This window comes from Prosopis cineraria, unplaced genomic scaffold (genome assembly GCF_029017545.1).
Source record: "Prosopis cineraria cultivar Desert tree isolate PC_DT_omini unplaced genomic scaffold, ASM2901754v1 PC9, whole genome shotgun sequence".
NCBI classification, from domain to species: Eukaryota; Viridiplantae; Streptophyta; class Magnoliopsida; order Fabales; family Fabaceae; genus Prosopis; species Prosopis cineraria.
The window spans coordinates 26,424,434-26,443,785 of record NW_026555340.1 but is presented as its reverse complement, the minus strand read 5'-3'; the positions used below and the strand labels follow the sequence as shown (position 1 = coordinate 26,443,785).

The 19,352-nt window shown below is 33.0% G+C and overlaps 2 protein-coding genes across 2 annotated transcripts; one reads left to right on the top strand and one right to left on the bottom strand.

Moving 5' to 3' along the window:
* The first annotated feature begins 1,250 nt into the window (after nucleotides 1-1,250).
* Nucleotides 1,251-2,762, top strand: LOC129320596 (transcription factor MYB82). The gene is made up of 3 exons (XM_054966122.1): nucleotides 1,251-1,385; nucleotides 1,603-1,732; nucleotides 1,956-2,762. Exons 1-3 carry the CDS (start codon nucleotides 1,253-1,255, stop codon nucleotides 2,386-2,388), a joined length of 696 nt encoding a protein of 231 aa, XP_054822097.1. The 5' UTR covers nucleotides 1,251-1,252; the 3' UTR covers nucleotides 2,389-2,762.
* A 3,800-nt stretch (nucleotides 2,763-6,562) lies between these two features.
* LOC129320330 (uncharacterized) lies at nucleotides 6,563-15,250 on the bottom strand. The gene is made up of 15 exons (XM_054965733.1): nucleotides 15,002-15,250; nucleotides 14,652-14,828; nucleotides 14,509-14,560; nucleotides 14,320-14,427; nucleotides 12,997-13,081; nucleotides 12,097-12,151; nucleotides 11,252-11,644; nucleotides 10,539-10,598; nucleotides 9,953-10,051; nucleotides 9,747-9,857; nucleotides 9,586-9,657; nucleotides 9,368-9,484; nucleotides 8,848-8,997; nucleotides 7,747-7,847; nucleotides 6,563-7,075 (listed from the first exon to the last, which is right to left on the bottom strand). Exons 1-15 carry the CDS (start codon nucleotides 15,062-15,064, stop codon nucleotides 6,748-6,750), a joined length of 1,971 nt encoding a protein of 656 aa, XP_054821708.1. The 5' UTR covers nucleotides 15,065-15,250; the 3' UTR covers nucleotides 6,563-6,747.
* Between the last annotated feature and the right edge of the window lie 4,102 nt (nucleotides 15,251-19,352).

Below are 19,352 nucleotides of genomic sequence, written 5' to 3'. Positions count from 1 at the left end.
TCACAGCTGATGCATGCATTTCAGTTCCAATGATATCAACCCAATTACATTTGCCTCAATCTCAGTGCATTGCTGATTGCCCCACTTCCCGATTTCCACAGATAAAGTAAGACAAGATGATGCACTGACGTGTGATATATGCCCAAATAAAGATGCTAGTAACATGCCAAAGATTTAATAATTGAAGAATTGGTTCATGGCCCAAAAAAAAAGGAAAAGGATTCGTTCAGTATGCGCTGAGACAGCATTAGTTCTATCTATGCCATTGTAAATAACTAATAGAGAGCCAAATGACATTTCCAACCAAATGACAGTGAAAAGGATATCAAAAGGCATAGGCTATGCATTTAGTGGATGACCAGATTGGAGCTCTTTTCTTTTTTCCAATGGAAATACTTCATATCATTAACAAGGCAAATGAGAGAGTCAACAGTACAGTAATGAAGAATAACAGTAAAAAACAGCAAAAAAAGACAGAACCAAAACTCAAGAAAACATGACTGATAGGCACGCTCAACCTATTCCTTCCCCGCCTGCCTCATCAAACAGCTGGTCCATAGAGGAAGTTGAATGACTCACAGAGTCTTTAAGAATCAAGTCAGCTAGAGGAAGTGGTAATGTAGACACCCAACCAGTCAGTTCCAACTCCCTTGAAGCAACAGCGGCTGTCCAGCCGGCAGCACAATTCCCTTAATTCTGAACTAATCTTATAGCATTTTTTCTTTTGCACTAAAGTTAAAAGGATCATAAAGTTAGAAACTTGAGCTGCTCCTGAATCAATCAAAATATACCCAAAGCATTATACTGAATCTTAAATCATGCAAAAGCAAAGGGTGCATAATTCCAAAGTGCCACTGCCTTATAATGGCAGACATTCCCACGTAGCGAAGAAAGAATTTCTGATGACTGTCACTTTCTCATTCCTGACCCCAGAAGAAGGATATTGGGTGCCCTCTACGGTTCAACAATTCATGAATAAAAAAGCTTGATTTCACATGCATTCCAAATTCACCATTACTGGAGATTTTCTTTTCTTTTTCTGCAAGTCTTTTGGATGAATATACTTTACGTAAATGTTATGATTATTAAAAAGCAAAAGTTGATAGAAAATACGGGGCCCTCAAAGCCTTAACTTTTTCGCTTCATGATTCATGCACGGAGGAGGGCATGGACATTATGAATTTCATTCCTATATAACTCCTCGCTCAGAAATTCACTTTCTGTCTCACAGCTTCAGAAAATTAGTCACCTCATGGAAAGCAAAGGACTGGCACTGAAGCCACAGCCCAAAAAGAATCTATGGAAGCCAGAGGAAGACTTGGTTCTGAAAACCTACATTGAAGCTCACGGTGAGGGAAACTGGGAAGCAGTTTCCAAAAATTCAGGTAAGTTCACTTTCGTCTGTGTCGGCCAGTCCCTATCAATTCTCATTATGTGCTGATTGCTTTAAATATTTATAGCTCTCAAACAAATCTCCACCAACACAACCCTCTACCTATTCCCAAATGGCAGCCATCATGTGTTGTTTAACAGAAAAAGGGTTTCTCTCACATGTCACTCCTGCTTTTCTTCTTCTTTTTATTATTATTTTTAAAATTGCAGGGCTGAAGAGAGGAGGGAAGAGTTGCAGGCTAAGATGGAAGAACTATTTGAGACCTGACATTAAACGCGGAGGAATGTCTGAAGAAGAAGAAGACCTCATCATCAGACTGCATAAGCTTCTTGGCAACCGGTGCGCATTGATTTATACATTTTTTTTTAATGTTATATAGCATCTACAACGCTCGTATTCACCCAACTAGTGTGTTCAATAAAATGAAACCATTTTGACTGACTTGTCATGTAATCCAAAAATATAGAATCTATCAAAACAAGTTATATTAAACTCAATCAGTCATGAATCGTTAATATATATTAATTAATTGATTGTACGCTGGAATTCCTATCTCATGTAGATGGTCGCTGATAGCTGGAAGAATTCCTGGTAGAACCGACAACGAAGTGAAGAACTACTGGAATACCCATTTGAACAAGAGATGCCCTCGAGGCAAAAGGAAATCCATCGATTCAAACAACGATCAACAAGAAACCAGCAAGAAATCACAGACCAGAAACTCCGAATTTCCGATTCCCGCAAGCATTACAGAGACAGAGTTGCTCGATGCGAGGAAAGAGGAGAGCAGTAACATCACAAACTCTTGGATCGACGAAACGCAGAGCTTCCACTGTGACCTAGATTTTCCGATTGTGCCTGGGAACAGTGCGGTGTTTGGTTTCGACGATGAGCCTTTCATGACGAACTTGGATTCCATTGTCCTGTATGAAACCGAAGCTTTAGACTACGGATGGTTGGAGTCCAATTCGCACACGCAATGCTTCATGCCATAGTGCGAATTGCGAATAGCCTAACGTTGCTTCAGGGGAAATGGAAACAGGATTGAAGACGACAAGAGAGCTTCCTGCTGAAGAAACTCATGACTGGGGATGATCCATCATAAGAAGAATAAGATTATTATATAATGCATGTGCTTAACAAATTTTTAGGTACATTTTTTATATGCGGCAGAAAGCGAGGGGTCAATTATGAAAAAACGAACGTAATGATTAACAATGGATCTCACAAGGCACGTCTCAGTGCTTGAAATGAGTGTAGAAAATGTACTTAAAAATTTCTCATTATGTGTCATGTGTTATTATCTATTAAACAATATTTTACATATTTAACTCTCTCAAGGGCAGAATTCAAACTCAAAACTTCTTGTTTAAGAGATTATAGTTATTTTGATTAAGACCCACACCTACTAGTATTTTATATATTGACTTTATCACTATTCAGTGATTGAATGTCTGCTTAGAAAAACAGTGTTTACAGAAATTTTGATTTAGTGAGTAGTTTGGTTGCATTCATTTAATAAATGTCTCAATTATGACAGTTAAATTTTATCAATATTTGAACAATATTATACATATTTTCTTTTAAAATTTAAAACAATACTCATGATTAAAACATTATTTAGTTATGCTATTTTTTTAAAAAATTAGATTTGATGTTTTTGAGTATTATATAATAAAATATTTAAATGTCTTTCAATTAATTCAATTTGTTGTTATTGTGTCATATGAAATATTCATTGAATAACTATATTCAAATGATTCACCGAATCTAAAATTGTGTATATCGAGTTTTCTCTTTATTTTTTAGGTCAGTCATGAATTTCATTTCACGGTGGAATTGACTTTTGTCCTCCATGTAGGAGAGCAAATGAGGACTTACTGTAAATTTAAATCGTTAAATTAAATTTAATAATTTTTAAAAGTATAAATTTAATTTAAACAATTTAGATTTAGAGTGAAGAAATATTAGAAGAAAAGATTAATGGAGAAAAATCCACCCTCATCACAATGAAGGTTATAAAGATGTTTTTTTTCCCCCACTAGATAACGTTTATACCTTGAAAAGTTGATGCCCTCACAACACACGCCAAAAAAAAAAAAAAAAAAAAATCCTCTTGAGTTTTGATCCATTCCTTCCCTATTACTTATCTATGTAATATTAGCACTCCAAATTTTAATGCATGTCACCAAAGATTGATGTCTACTATTTCTGCTGGCCAAAAAAAAAAAAAAAATCCTGAGTATATATTTCCGTTTTTCTTTAGTTGAATAACTCTGTTTCAACATTTTATTGTGTGAGTGGTAACTGACTAATTATGCTAAAAAAATGTGATTTTTCTAACAGATGATAGTTAATTGAGAAATATGCCAACCCGTGATTATTTTTATTTTTGATTATAATTATTAGACTTTTTGATTCTATATAGTATATATTTGTTTTTATTAAAAAATAGTGAAATCAAATGTACATGATAAAATAAAAATAATATTATTTAAAATCAATAAACCATAATTTCATAAATTACTGATTATATCAAATCCAGCCGATATGAGTGGTATTTAATTTTTTCAAGAATTCACCATGACATTAGTGTATGGAGTAATTTTAATTGGAAGTATCTTTTATTTTTAAGTCAGCTTATTACAATATAATGAAATGGAATGGATTAAAAAAAAAAATGAACTAGAACACCCTTCTCTACATAATAAATATGATAAAACTCATTAATATATACTATTGTGAGAATTATCACACTCTCAAAAAATTTTATGAATAATAATTTTTAATCTCATAAATTAAATTACCTCTCTCTCTTATAAATGTGCTTATTTATCCCCTTTAATCATCTTATTTTTATCTTTATTTTTTTAATCTATTTAATTTCATTCTATTTTAATAAACAAACGTGACCTTAATACTTTGAAAAAATCAGCATTTTACCTAAAGAAAGGGGTACTAATTGGCTTACTCAAACATAATACACGCACAAGATGAACAAAATAAATCAATTTGGCTGTAACATGTGGCAATTAAATTGTAGGTTTCATGCTTGTGCATGATTTGAAATTAACCATGTTCACAACTCGGAGATAGTTGCTGTTCCTATAATATACTTGTGATAATGTTGATATTTTGGGTGGGGGACTTGGGGGGGGGGGTAATTGGGATTAGCTTAGAACAAAGAGCGTTCTTTAACTGACATAACAAACACTAATGCTTCTCATTCTGACAATAGTCCCTGCATCTTTTAAAAGAGATAAATATTTTTAGTAATATAAGATATTTAATGAAATATTAATTGTATATATTTTTAATATTATCATTATTTAAATTCATTAACTATGAGAGGATATGTAATGCAAATTTAATTTTTTATTTAAATATAAGTAAAATTTAGAGTATATTTTTTAGATAAAATTAATAATTTAATTATCTTTTTTTGGTTTCAATAAGTTAATTAAAAGGGCTTTATAATAAGAATAAACTTAATTTGGGGGGAGCAAATAGGTGATGCACATGCGGATAGGTGAGCAAGGACACGGCAGAAGCGACAAGCTGGGTTTTGTTAAAACGAGGTTTTGGGGCGGTGTCACGCTCTCAATAGCTGCCACCAACTTAATTGTACAAGCTCGTGATATCAGGAATGCACCTTCATCAGGATGAGTGATTAATTAATTATTTAGTTTCATTCAAAGGGGCCATGACAAGATTTTTGATTTATGATGGCTCCACAAGCAAGGAGAATAATTGACTGGGTGGCTCGTTATAATCAATCACGTGAAAAATGGTTTTGCTTTTTGGTTCTCTCTTTTTTGGTTGATGCCAACTTGTTCCTTTGCACTCTTGATTGTGGGGGAGCAAGATTTTCATTTATATTTTTTATTTTTTTATTTATCTATTGATAGAGGGATAGTTAAAAAATTATCTCTCCTTTTAATTTTGTATCTATTTAAATAAAAATTTATTAAAAATATAAAAATAATTAATATTTTGTCATGAGCACCAAGTATGGATATGTGCTTATAGCTTGGTGCTTCCGGCCAATTTCTCTCGCAGTTGGCTTTCCCCTTTTGTAGAGAAAGGATCGTTCTAAATCTTGACCATTAAATTAGATTTGATAATTTTTGAATGTATAATTTAAACAGTTTAAATTTATAGTGAAGAGTAATGGAGCAAAATAATAATAATAATAATGGAGAGAAATCAATTCCATTTATATTGGCTTTCTCCATCCACTCTAAAGGTATCAAGCCAACATCACTATCCTCATTTATTGCTACAATGTTCAAACGATCTAGTTTTTCTACAGTGGTGGGGAAAGGGGACTCGGGGTATGCCCACCAATTTTTTTAATTTTTTTCTAAATAAAATATAAGAGTCATATAATACACACTTTTTGCTCAACAATTATAAATAACTCTTGTTGATATAGGTAAAGAAGCAGTTGATATATATTCATTCTTTTAAAACTTGAATATGATTATTAATGTTATATGTTCTTCTTGCAAACATGATAATGAATTATAAGATATTTTTGCATTTCAAATTATCAATTTAGTTGAAAATGATGAGATTCATATAGGAAAGGGTTAAATTAATACATTACAGTGTTTCGGATAAACTAGATAATGTTTTCATTTCAATTATATATATATATATATATAATCTTTTATACATATATAGTATAATTACTTCAATTCTTAAAAATATATTTGTCACATAATTTATTTACTCTTAATAGAGATGATGCTATATATACTCTTTCAATTAAATTGCATTACTTGTTAATCACGTAATTTTATTTATTAATTTCATAACAACACTTGTTAGTTTTATAACTTAACTTAATGACTTGTTAATACTGTATAAAAAAAAGAAAAATATTTTGGTCATTTTCTGAAAAAAAAAAAAGTTCAACAAAGTGCTTTAATCCTACAGTGTGGTTTCAAATTTTAGTAAGTATAATTTATAAATAGGTCACATTCCTAATTCTTAAATAAAATTCTCCCTAATTTCAACCCCCCAGTTAAAATTTCCACCCATAAGCCAAACAAATAGTAACTAATTAATTATTTATCATCCGATGTAACGTTATAATTTGATCCCCGCATGTACAATTACTTCTTTTTGGATGGAAAATGGATCAATAAATTAGCTCGTAAAGTATTTACACCTGACAGTCAACTAACAAATAGACACTAATACCGAAAAATACACGTAAAATGATGCCTGCCACACACCGATGTCATGTCATTGCCAAATGCAATTGATTAGCTAACATAATCTCTTGACCAAAAAATAAAAAATATAAACTGTGTTTAACAAAAGAACGATACGGGAATAATCATCCTCTATGGCACTTCATCTTCTAGTTGAGAGTACAATGAAACATCGTCTATAGGCAACGAAGGTGGGGTTCCAGGAGGTATTCGAGCGGCGCCATCTTCCCCAGCCCATACACAAAGAGCCTCTGCATCCATGATGTTTGAATCAATGTCAATCTGACCACTCAGCTCATTTATAAACTTCAAAAGCGTGTCAAAATCCATCTTCTCCCCCATTATTTTACTGCGGTATCGTTTCAGGATTGCCACACACATATACAGGTGCAGATGCTCACATGGATAATGTGTCCATAATACCTCCCATAAACGCATTGTACTCTCGAACTCAAGCTCCCTGAAATGTCAAGTGAAATATTTGTCAGTTAAGGTTTCATTCAGCAACGAATCATCGCTGCGAGAACCGATGCAAGGCTAAATCTGTCGGACTGGTAAATCTAGAAATCCAATAACTTCACTGAAATCAAGCGCATCATCAATTGGAATCCACATTGGAAGTATTATAGAAATTAACCATTTAGTTGAAATGTGTAAAAGACTTTGATCCTTTCAGGAACATGTCTCAAGACTAAAGACCCTTTTAGGAAAATATTTATAAATCATCCAGCAAGCAAATATCCTCCTGAATCATCTCCACAAATGTAAAGCATGTTCGCTTGAAAGTATTACGTTGCCGAATAACATTCTTAACAACCTAACTCTCTGAGTCTAAGATCAATTGCACCTCTTCGGAGAAAGAGAGCGAGAGATTAAGTTCAAAAAGGAGCCAGTGATTCAGCGAGGACCAGACATGCAGTTGTGTTTGCAGGAAGTTGAGTATGTAATACTACTTGCTATATTTTGTTATCAAAGACAGTCAAACAGACTTCTCATTGCTGAACTGCCAAACTAAGTTCAATTGGCAAATGAGAAGGAAGAAAATACATTTAACAATCTAGAGGAATACACTATTAAGTTCAGACATAGCCTGAAATTACGGATCCAAGACAGCGATTCAAGGAATCTGACCTTTTAAATTGAATCAATACCCAGCGGAAACAAAAGAAATAATTCAAGCAGTCATGCTGCTCAAAATATTTATGCAATGGACTATCCAGTAACTCTACCAACTGCAAAAAAGAAATATAATATTAATCAGAAATGCCAAGGGAAACTGACAAGAATACATCTTAGTAACAGGTTCCCAACAGAAATGTCTTTTGTCAGTGTTGGTCCAAAACTGATGACAGGATGATAAATAGATAAACTATCAGACATAGATCATCAGTCCCAGCTTCAATGATGAAAGCTTCTTGTATGATTTGATTTACATTTTACCAGATGACTCTTTATAACATGCAAGGCTCCTAAATAAGTTGCAGACATAGATTATCAGTTCCAGCTTGTATTTTATGCTTTTAGTTCTCGAAGAATGGTGCACAATTAAGTTGCAGAAACATTATGTTTCAGTTATCAACTTCTCTCTCAATGCTAATGTTTGTGAAACACATTGAACTGGATAACAACAACTTGATTAATAACATCTCTATAATAACAAAAAAAGGGCATATTTATATTTAGATCAGAGATGCGGCTCATATTTTCTGGGATGCATGATCAGAGATTTAAGAGACGTCGAGTGTGAAATAGTAGTCATTAGTTTCACCATCACATTGAGGTTCAAAGCAGACCTCAGTGACACAAGGGATGTGATAATGGAACAAAACGTGCAGTGTTTTTGTTTATAAAAGGATACCATACTTGTAAGACAATCATGCCAGCAATGATTTTGCCATCCCATCAAAAAAGTCTCATTAATTTTGACAATCAGAGGAAATCTAAATTTAGAAAGGAGTTCATGGGGAGAAAATCCACTAGTTATGCTTTCCAATTTGTGAAATATTTGTATTTATAACATATTTGTATGTTCCTTTCCTTTTCTTAATTCAGGTAATGCATGGTTCTCTCAACGAGGTACCTACAATTGCAATTCAATTGTTGGGATGCAATTGATGGGCAAGCAAATAAATAAGCACATGAAATCTACTGTAGAGGAAACATCTTGCTGCATCAAAAGAAAGTTCTCACACAAAAAGTAGAGAGAGAGAGAGAGAGGGAGAGAGAGTAAACCTTAGATAATGCAAAAAGTTGAGAATGCATGCCATTTTGATCACGATTGAAGTTGGGTCCAAGACGCTCCATAAGCGCTACGAAACACCAAAATGCCTCTGATTCGTCACCCATTACAAAATATATCGGGGAAAGAAGATCACTCATACCCTGTACGATAACAAATATAAGATTGCCTAAACATATGGAATGTCAATTCTCAATTATTAACCTTTCCTTTTCCCCCCAATTTCAGGGTCAGATTGGGGAGGGATGGTAATGGGAAGTTGGAAAAATGAGGGACCTCAACTCTTGATTTGTGGTACCATAAATTACTTTGGTGCAGAAAGATGTTAGCTATTAACATATTCCTACCCTGGCTGCAGAGAACAATTCTTTGCTTAATCAATTATTTAACATCCAGGATAACCAAGCACAGGAATAGATAAGAGAAGCCGTCATTGATTCTTAGATCCCAACATTTTGAAGGAAAAAACATGAAGCAAAATTCTGGTGTTCAATGCATCACATTGATAAGTACCTGACAATAACCGAGGTCAAAGTTGTAGAATGAATAAGTCAACAGGATATCCCGTAGAACATTCACATTTGGATTATCATCCCCATCATAGAAAGCAAGAATTCTGTCAGTCCTCACCTTCAAAAATAAAAGACAGTTAAACTACATGTGCACCATCCAACTGCTGTTATGTAATCTTTTTGATAATTCATAAACATCTGAACTAGCTTCCAGCATACCACATCTTTGTCAATTAGGCCTTTCCTCTCTCTGAATTTTGTGAATCTTCTAGCCTGTGCTGGGAGGATACTCTACAGAGAAAAGAGCATAAACAAATTATTATTAATTCCCAGTAAGATATTAAAAATGATGCATATAAAAGGCATGGAGAAGAGGAAACCTGCCACTGGCTCTTTATAGTCTCGTACTCCGACTTCTTGACTGACTTCAGATATTCCCTCTCAGCATATGTTGAATCATATGAATAGTACCCCAACAGAAATCCCCAAACCTATCGTTCTTATAAGGATTTGTAAGGGAAGAGCGAGACCAATTTCAAAAAATTTACTCTGATGGACATCATCACAAATATTATTAAACACAGACCTCATTCCGCAACTCATGGTCAAGTCCTCCATAAAATATTCTCCTTCTTAAAGCTTCTGAATCTGTTACTCGCCCTTCAGAATCCAAGAACCCAACCCACTGCAAAAATGAGACCCGCCACAAGCAGTTCAACAAGCAACATTTTGCCACTTTAGAATGCTCTTATTTTGGATTGTAATGCTTTAGCAGAATTAAAAAACCTAAATAAATAAGATCCAGAGTACGTTGACACAATTTTAGAACCTATGGCTCTAAGTCGGAAGAGCTTGGAACCATAGGCCCCAAGACTCGAGTTGCATGAAATACTAGGGCATGAAAACTTAGACTAAATCCATGAATGTGGAATCACAGACTCCAAATTTCTCAGCAAGCCAGTCTATTATGGTATCTTGATAAATACTTTTCACTTTATTGCTTTTTATTACATATAATTTCATCCATATAAAAAACAGAAGAATTGTATAAACACATTGATGATCATGATCAGAGAGCATTTGCACAACAAATTCATTGCTTAAACTTGACAGAAGCATTAACAACAGGAAAAAAAAAAAACATTACAGAAAAAGTGAAAATCAAAACTCACCTCATCATAACCTAAAGGCAGTTGCCGTGGTTTTCCCCATACTTGTGATAATTTATCAAACTACATGTAGAGGGAAACAAAAAAATGATATTGATATTGCTAGGTGTAAAGAGGAAGAAAAATGGGGAAAACAAAATTCACCTGTTGAAGTATAAAAACATGAGATGTATAGTAAAATAAGTCTCTTGGTATGCATGCTCAAAATGAAACCATCAAAGCAACGCCCCCAACAACCAAAATAAATCATGAGTAGTATCTGATCTTACAGATTGGGAGGAGCCACAAAAGCACCACATGGACAAGAAATTAACATAGTAGGAACATTTTTCCATAGCATCCCTGTCACCTTACATTCAGATAGAATTATTACATGCACATTTTTTTCACATGGGAGAGTGATAGATCTGCACACCTTTTATACCTCCAAATGCTATTGTGTTGATAAATTTTAAATTTTGGCGGGATGAAAAATACACTTATTCTAAATTATAGACTCTGAAGTATGTCTGGCAACACAGCATAGCAAGTGTTACTTGCAAGCACAAGGTAACTCACAATCAGAAAGGAGAATAAAAGCTTACTACTAAATTCCTTCCAGCCCATAAAATGTACCAAACAAGGTAACCAGCTCAGACAGAATATGTGGTGGATAACCATTGGGAGTGGTTAACATTTAATATAGTAGCAATAGCACCCACAGAAGGGAGGGTTACCTCCAGAGGATCTGAGGGAACAGGACTTTCATCAGGAATTTTTTCTCCTATACTGGAAGACTTGTTGTGATGATCAAAAGGAGTCTCATCAAAACTTCTCTCAATGGCACCAAATCCATTACTCTGATCACTGAAGAGTTGTGAAGTTGTCTCACGGGCAAATTTGGTCACAAGAGAGAACTTCTCCAAAACTTGAATAGAAATATCTCTGGCAGGATCATTAACTCTATGTCTTGATCTTCCATGATATTGAGAAACAGCAGCATGTCCATCACTGGCACCGCTATCAATCCTCTCTTGGTTCTCATTCAAAGTTGACTCATTAGCTGATATATTTGAAGGTTCACAAGCAATAGAAACAGCCCTGGGCATCTCCAATGACGACAATGTCCTCTGGAAGTCAATCCAAGAAATAGAAAAATAAGAAAGCCAAAATAAAAGGGGCGCGAAAATCAAATATATATATACATATATATCACAAAACATTTTAGAGACCTAAAGATAAATACCAAATGTAAGCTCTTAATTTCTTCTAAACTTTCTGCCTACATCTTCCTTTTGAAAGCAGACTAGCGCACTAATCACAGACTAAAAGAGCAGAGCAAAAGCATAACTGCATGTGAGCTTTTATAAGTTTAAAAATTTCAAGAGGATGACATTTTTATGAGCTATCCATCAAATATTCTGATAATCAGAATAAAATAGGGATATTAACTCATAATTATGAGACTCACTAGTTATGTGTACTTTCCTGCATATAACAACAATAATATTGCTAGGGACACTCTACATAAACAACCAAGTTGCTAAAACCAATCAAACAACTTTGCACGCATCCCACATACCTGCAGAGGATTCTTTAAATCATTCACAATGAACACATTCGTGTCTTCTGCAGATCTGGAAAATATAGCATAACAAGAAAAAAGGAGGTTGAAAATATATCTGCCTGAAAATGGCACTCAAACTATATCAAAATTGAAACATTTTTAAAATATTATTTAGCTACATTTTTTTGGACCTCTTAGCCATTAATGACAACAAAAAGGAAATGAATTTAGAAGCATATAAATTGCATTAATTTTTTTACTGATAAAATAGCATCATGCCCATATGCCTCACAGCCAAACACTTTTAAAATGTTTGATTTGCATAAACAATAATCATAAAATAGCTCAAGTATTCAGCTACAAATTTAGCCTGCAAGAGACTTTGTAAGGGATTTAAAACATTTTTCAAATCAATATTTAAGAATCATAGATGTCAATTAAAAGAAAGAACTCAATGTGAAAGGTTAATTGGTTATAGGAACGAGTTCTCTATGCATTGTTTCTATAGCCTACATGGCAATTTAGTCAATAAAATTACATTATTTAAAACAATGTTTCGCATTAAATCACTAAATTGCCATATGGACTATAGGAACAAGTTCTCTACACATATTCAGCATATCTGCCCTTTTAATCATGAAACCAAGATAAACACTCTACAAACCATTAGCTGAGAAAAATGCTACCCAGAAACAGAAAATAACTACAAGTGTTCGTTGATTAGATAAGAACAAGTAATAGGCTTCAAATAATTGAATTCAAAAGGCCTTGGGGATAAACCTCATGAAGTTCATCCTTTCTCAATTAAAAGGTACATTTGAAATTTTCAAATATATCATGAAGAGACCAGTAATTGCATCATCAATAAGCGAGTTAGAAGAAAAGAAAATTTAAGACACAAATCCAGAAACTAACCTTACAAGAAGAACATGTTGCTTTATTGTAGCAAGAAATTCTCTGACTCCTCCATTGTAAAAGTACAGAGGTGGGTATGCAAGTCCTGCAAAGCATGCACCCCCCCCCAAAAAAAAAGGAAAAAAAAAGTACAAAACATGATACAGACTGAGTCATACAAAATAATAGTGCCAGCCAGACGCAAAGATCTTGCTGATCAGATAAATATTGGTTAAAAATACGACTAGAATAACAAGCATATCTGAAAAAAATCATGCCTGAGCCAAATGAGACTTCAAGAGAGAAAGTATATAGGTAACCAACAATTTTGCACAGTTGAAGGTAAATGCAAAGAGTAAACAGGCAATTTGAAAATAAAACTAAATGTTTTTGGTCAATAAAATTTTATCATAAGATCATTAAAGGAAAAGGGAAATATGAATGCTTAATGTGAGAACAATATTTGGTTGAAGATTTTCTGATCTTGGCAAAATAAAAATCATTACTAATGAAAAATGAAGTACTTGTAGATCCAGGAAGCATAGATGTGGCAAATTTATTTCCATATTCTTGTGGAAATGCAAAAAATATGTATCTGTACCATGCATGCATGACCGATCGACTGTGACACTGTTCCCTTTGAAAAAACTGGCTAGATATTTCATCTATCATCAACAAAGGAAGAAATATTTCAGAACCATTTTAAAATTCAATGATATATGTGAAAAGACAAAGGAAAGTCTTAAATGGCAGAGCTTGGTAAAAGTACCAAATTAAGTCAACACACTTCAATTGTTATAAATTAAGCATTACTAAAGTTGAATATAAGAATAAATAAAAAAATTATATTGTTTTATTAAAAAGTACCTAGTCTTTATCTTGGAAAAAAAATAAAAAAGTACTTCATTACACCCATGTCATTAATTTTATAAAATTCAGAGTCAATGAACAGGCCATCCATGATGGATTCATTTATTTAGAGAATGGTTGCTTTTCTAGTTTCTGCTAACTTGCACATTGAATGCGAGAAATTGTAACCTGCCACATTAGATGCCTTCACCAACAAAGTGATCGCATCTATTACAATTAAGAAAAAAGATAAATCCGTGTATTTTCTCCCCATTATGGCTGGAATAAGATAATTAACTCCACATCTTTGTAATAAAACATTTATGTACTATCAGAGTGTTAAAATCCAAACTGGATGGATAACGATCCCACGGTACAGCGTCCATGGACGAGTGTCAATATGATACGCAACACTTGAGAATGAAACAGTGATCGCAGGGAAAGGATACGAAAAAAAGATGATAAAATCTGTGTAGTTCATACGCTCTACTTTACCTGATGACAAAACAGCAATGATGTATTGCCACCCAAGTGGAGGAGTATGTCTTCGAATGGACCTGATGTCAGTAAAGGGCACCGCCCTTATGGTGTAAAGGTTTCTGTCTACATAAGAAAGGAATAAATTTCAGCATATATGGAACGATAGCTATACAGGCAAAATATCAAAGTCCGAATGCGAACTACCTTTCTCAGACAGCATGGCATTCGAATTGTTCGCTGTATAAGGTATCCATGACTACAACGAAGAGAAGATGGATATTTCCATAAAAAAACACTGCATTCCCCCAAAAGGAAAAAAAAAAATAAATAAAACAATCAATGGATACCATAAACAGAGAAGAGCCTTGCTTAATCAACTTCAGTCTTCCACTAATCCTTTCGGAAGCAAATTGAGTCGGATGAATTGCGACATTGTCCTTCGTAAAAACTAGCTGGGCGCTGTCTGGCTCACTATTTGAGCTCTGTTTACTACTGTCGCTCCGCAGCAATATGCTGGATGATGCCTAATCCAAATCAATAAAACCGACAAAATTCCTTGACCCAGTTAAATTTGTGATAATCCCTTAAAAAAAAAAGCGTAGATTCGAACAGATTCAAACGAATCACCTAAACCTAACCGAATCCAATTCCATGGAAGAAAGCGACACATTCGGAACTAAATTGGCAACGGTGTTACCTGTTGCTGCGACGCAGCGTAATCGGCGTCGTCGGACAAATCGTGAAGTTCTGTTTCTTGCATCGGCGGAATTGCAGGTAGGGAAAACAATCAAGAGAAAGAGAGTCGACTTCGCGACAAAGGAAAATCCGATTTGCGGGAAGAATAACAGAAAGAGGAAGGAAACCCCGCACGTTGTTAGTTTCGTCGCGGGGATGTAAGCAATTTCCTGGAATCGTCACCTTTCGATTTTCAGGAGAGGCAAAATAAACGGTCAAGATTGACGCATTCGTTATTGCGGATCTGGGCTTTTTCACTCCCCGCCTTGTAATAAATTGTCCCAACGAATGGCGACACGGTGTCTCCGTCACACGAACGAGGCTTCTTTTCCCGAAATTAAAAAAGGAAATTGCTTCACATTTTATTTTATATTAGCTTTCAAAATAAAACCAACATTATTTAAATGTAACTAGTTTTAACTTTTAAGTGTAGAGCATCCCGGGATAATTATAATGATAGATTTAGGACGGATAGTTCACATATTTGGCGCCTATAATCGCAACATATATTATTTGTATTCCATTATAGTTAAATACATTTAGTTACTTCATAACATGTGATTGGAAACTGAAAAACATTAAGCCGTTTCAATTTTTTTTTTTTAATGAGTACAAAGAGCAGCCATCCTATCATCATTTACCACCTTTTGACAGAGGTAGGGGATGATTATAAGTACAAAAATCACCCCTAATCCTATGAGATAATTGTTTCTCTGATAAAAAATTAAGAGGAATAATCCAATTTCTTATAATAAAGAGTCTAGCAATTTCGATAATATCATTAGTTCAGTCCTATGAGATAAATCATAAGATGTTTGCTTATTTTTTAATGTTTTCACTAGTGATCTCATAATACCTACTACATATAACATTCTTCCTATCATATCAGGCTCCTCCAACTCAATCATCACTTTATCATATATTTGTGGGAAAGAACAGGCTCGAATATCTTCAAGTCTGGATTCTATTTATATTCATGTAGTTACGGACTTTGCTATCGAGATTGTAGCAATGCATGAATATGTCTTACAAAAGCAAAAGTACTCCTTGCATCTTCCTAATTTTCTTTCTCCTCAGATTCGCCTATAAAATATGATAAAATATGTAATAATATATAGCCATTACGTGAATTATGTAATAATAAATCATCTATAGCAACGAATAAGTAAAATTTAGCTAGAAAATATCTCATTAGCATTTTTTTTTTGGACAAAACAATACTTCTGCCTTTCTTACGGGTAATGAAGTCCTTTGTTTTATCTTCACCAATATATCTGCATCCTCCTCCTCACCTTGTTCCTTTTCTTTAGCAATATCTTAAACTTATTGCTGCAATCCACAATGTATTTAAATATGGATTCATTGAATATGTCATCATCCTCATCTGATACACATGAATTAAAAAAAAAATAGAGTTGCCTAAATGTTTAACAATCAATTCAAAAGAAAACAGCAAAAAAAAAAAAGGAAACTATAGAGTTAAGAAAATCAATCATATTGGTTTAGATTTTACAGCTGCTAATAGTACAAAATCTCAATGCAACTTTGAGAAAAAAGCCAATCATGATAAAAAAGAAAAAATAATGAGCTTTGACGAATTTAAGATAGTTAGAAGAAACTGAAATTTCTGTGTTGGTTTAAGATTTTCTTATCAGATTCTATTAATCATATTTTTACTATTTTAGATAAGAAAATAATGGATTTCTTTTTTTTAATCTATATATTGAAAAGAAATCAAGTTAGCAGAAAATAAGAAATCCTCCAGTAAAATTATCCATGAGGATGAGTTGTAAAAAAATTAATAAATGAGAGTATTTTAATTAAATATATTAATTTTTGTTATAACCTATTACAAAATTTTTTAGAGATGTTCTTTAGTAGTATTTTTTAAAAGTATCATTTTCTCACTTCCATTGGTCACAAAAAGTAGATCAAGCCTTGCCCCAGTTTTATTCCCCACGAGTTGGCCGAGGGCCAACGTTTGTGAACTCGAATCAAACGTGGCGTTTAAATGATGTGAAAAAAGCATTGCTTACGTCATTAACATTAACAGTCATCGAAAAATTGGAATCCTCGTTTGTTGGTTGATCTGGGAGAGTTTCAAATTGTAACACACCAAATTTTTTTTTTAAATAATTAACTCAACCATAGTTGGGTTACAGACACCCAACACATTTTTATATCAATAATTTCAATATAAAATATTTTATAATTGGCTTCAACTTACACACTATAACATTTCAGATAAATTTTTACCTCCCACATGCCATTAGGCTAAATCACATTTGTCCATCCTTATACTCCCAACAAGTAAACTAAATCACATTTGTCCATCCTTATACTCCCAACAAGTAAAATAAGCAATTTAGTCAATTTCAACACAAGCCAGTTATTTGGCCTATAATCATGCCATTTAAAAACCAATCCAAAGTAAACCAAATATTAAATTACAGTCATCCAAATTGTACCAAAAATAGAAATAGTTTGAAAGGCATGATTACATTTATATATTCATATAATGACAATAAACATAAAAAAGTCCTAATATTGGCATATAACACATTATAAATCATAAATTAAATACCCAAAAGAGACAGTGGATCTATACCACTAAGCCTCTGGGACTCCTCCACGTGTCACTCTTGGCTCTTCTCCTGAAAATTGTTAACCACATATGAGACTCAAAAGTCCCAGTAACCAAAGCCAATTTAATGATAGTGTATACAAACAGTTAAGTTGTGCTTACTAAGTGAGAATTAAAAATAATATAATTCTAACAAATATAAGAAATATTATAATAAACACAAACAACCATCCTTATATCCCTCCATTAACCTCGAGCCGTAGCCCTCACTCGGTACTAAATTATCCGGCTAAAGGTAGATTAGCCCGAGCCCTTACAAACCACCTATTGAGCTCCAATAGGGGCGTACCACGTGGCACATAAATACAAAACACAATAGCAAGTCTCCCAACACCTCCCACAATATTAAACAAATTCATAATAATATTGCACAATTATACAATATTACAAAATTCATAATTTTCTCAATAATCACCCAATTAACAAGAAGTAACACTAATCACAAATTAAAAGCATGGTTACCTTGTGGCTTTTTCAATAAATTATTCCTTAAAAATTTCTCTCTCACCACAATCTTCACCAGTAATACAATCTACAAAATAACATATTATTTATAAATATTAGTTTCAATTTTTGAAACTAATAAAATAATTCTAATAATAGAATAAAAATATAACATAATTCCTAATCTCAATCTTAATACAAATCTATAGTTAATACTATTAAGTATAATTTTTAACTCCTCTTTTAATTATCAATATTTTCTTTTTATTTTATAAATTCGCACCTAAAATACTCAAAAATTAAAAATTAAGTCTCTAGCTTAGAATCATAATCCTATAGCCATAATAATCATTTCTCATCATCCCAAATAATCATCTAAACTCAATAAATCAACATATATTTTCAGATCTAGTCTAGAATTTTATCCATAAGCCATAAATTCAAAGATCATTAACAAATTTATACTCTATAACATTCATTATACTACTGACAACCTCAAAAACCATATTTATTCAACATAAATTCATCCCTCTTCCAGATGTTAAATTTTCTACCACTACAAACTCAGAAACCAAAGAAGAAGGATGACTAAGAAAAATTTTTAGAATACTTACTTAGTCTTGAAAAGCTTAAAATCAAAACCACTAAATATCCTATTAAAAACTCTTACCTTAAAACCCAGCACCGGTGAATTTGGCTCACAGATGCTCTCTCTCTCCGAAGCTCACGCACGAAAGAAGGAATGAAGAAATGAAGGAACAGGTGAGTTTTTATAAAATTCAGTGGGTCCCACATTTTTTTTAATTACTTTCTCTCTCTCTCTCTTCTTTTCTTTTTATTTTATATTTTATTATTGTTACTGTTGAGGCGGCGGACGAAGCAAATTCGTTTTCTTCTTCTTCTTCCTTTCTTTTCCTTTCTTTCTTTTTATTATTATAATAAAATAATTTAATAATATTTTATTTTTTTTATTTATTATTATTATTTTTTTTATTTTTATTTATTTTTTTTTATTTTTATTTATTTTTTTTTCATACCTTTTTTTTTATAATAATAATTAATAATACTTTTCAAAATTTTTATTAACCCAAATTAACTATTAAAATTTAAATTGGGATGTTACACAAATCCTCTCGTTTGGGGAGTGTTTCACGTGATATATAGATACTATGTTGGAAGCAATTTTGTTTTACGGACGGTAGAGTAAGAAACTAAATGTGAGCAT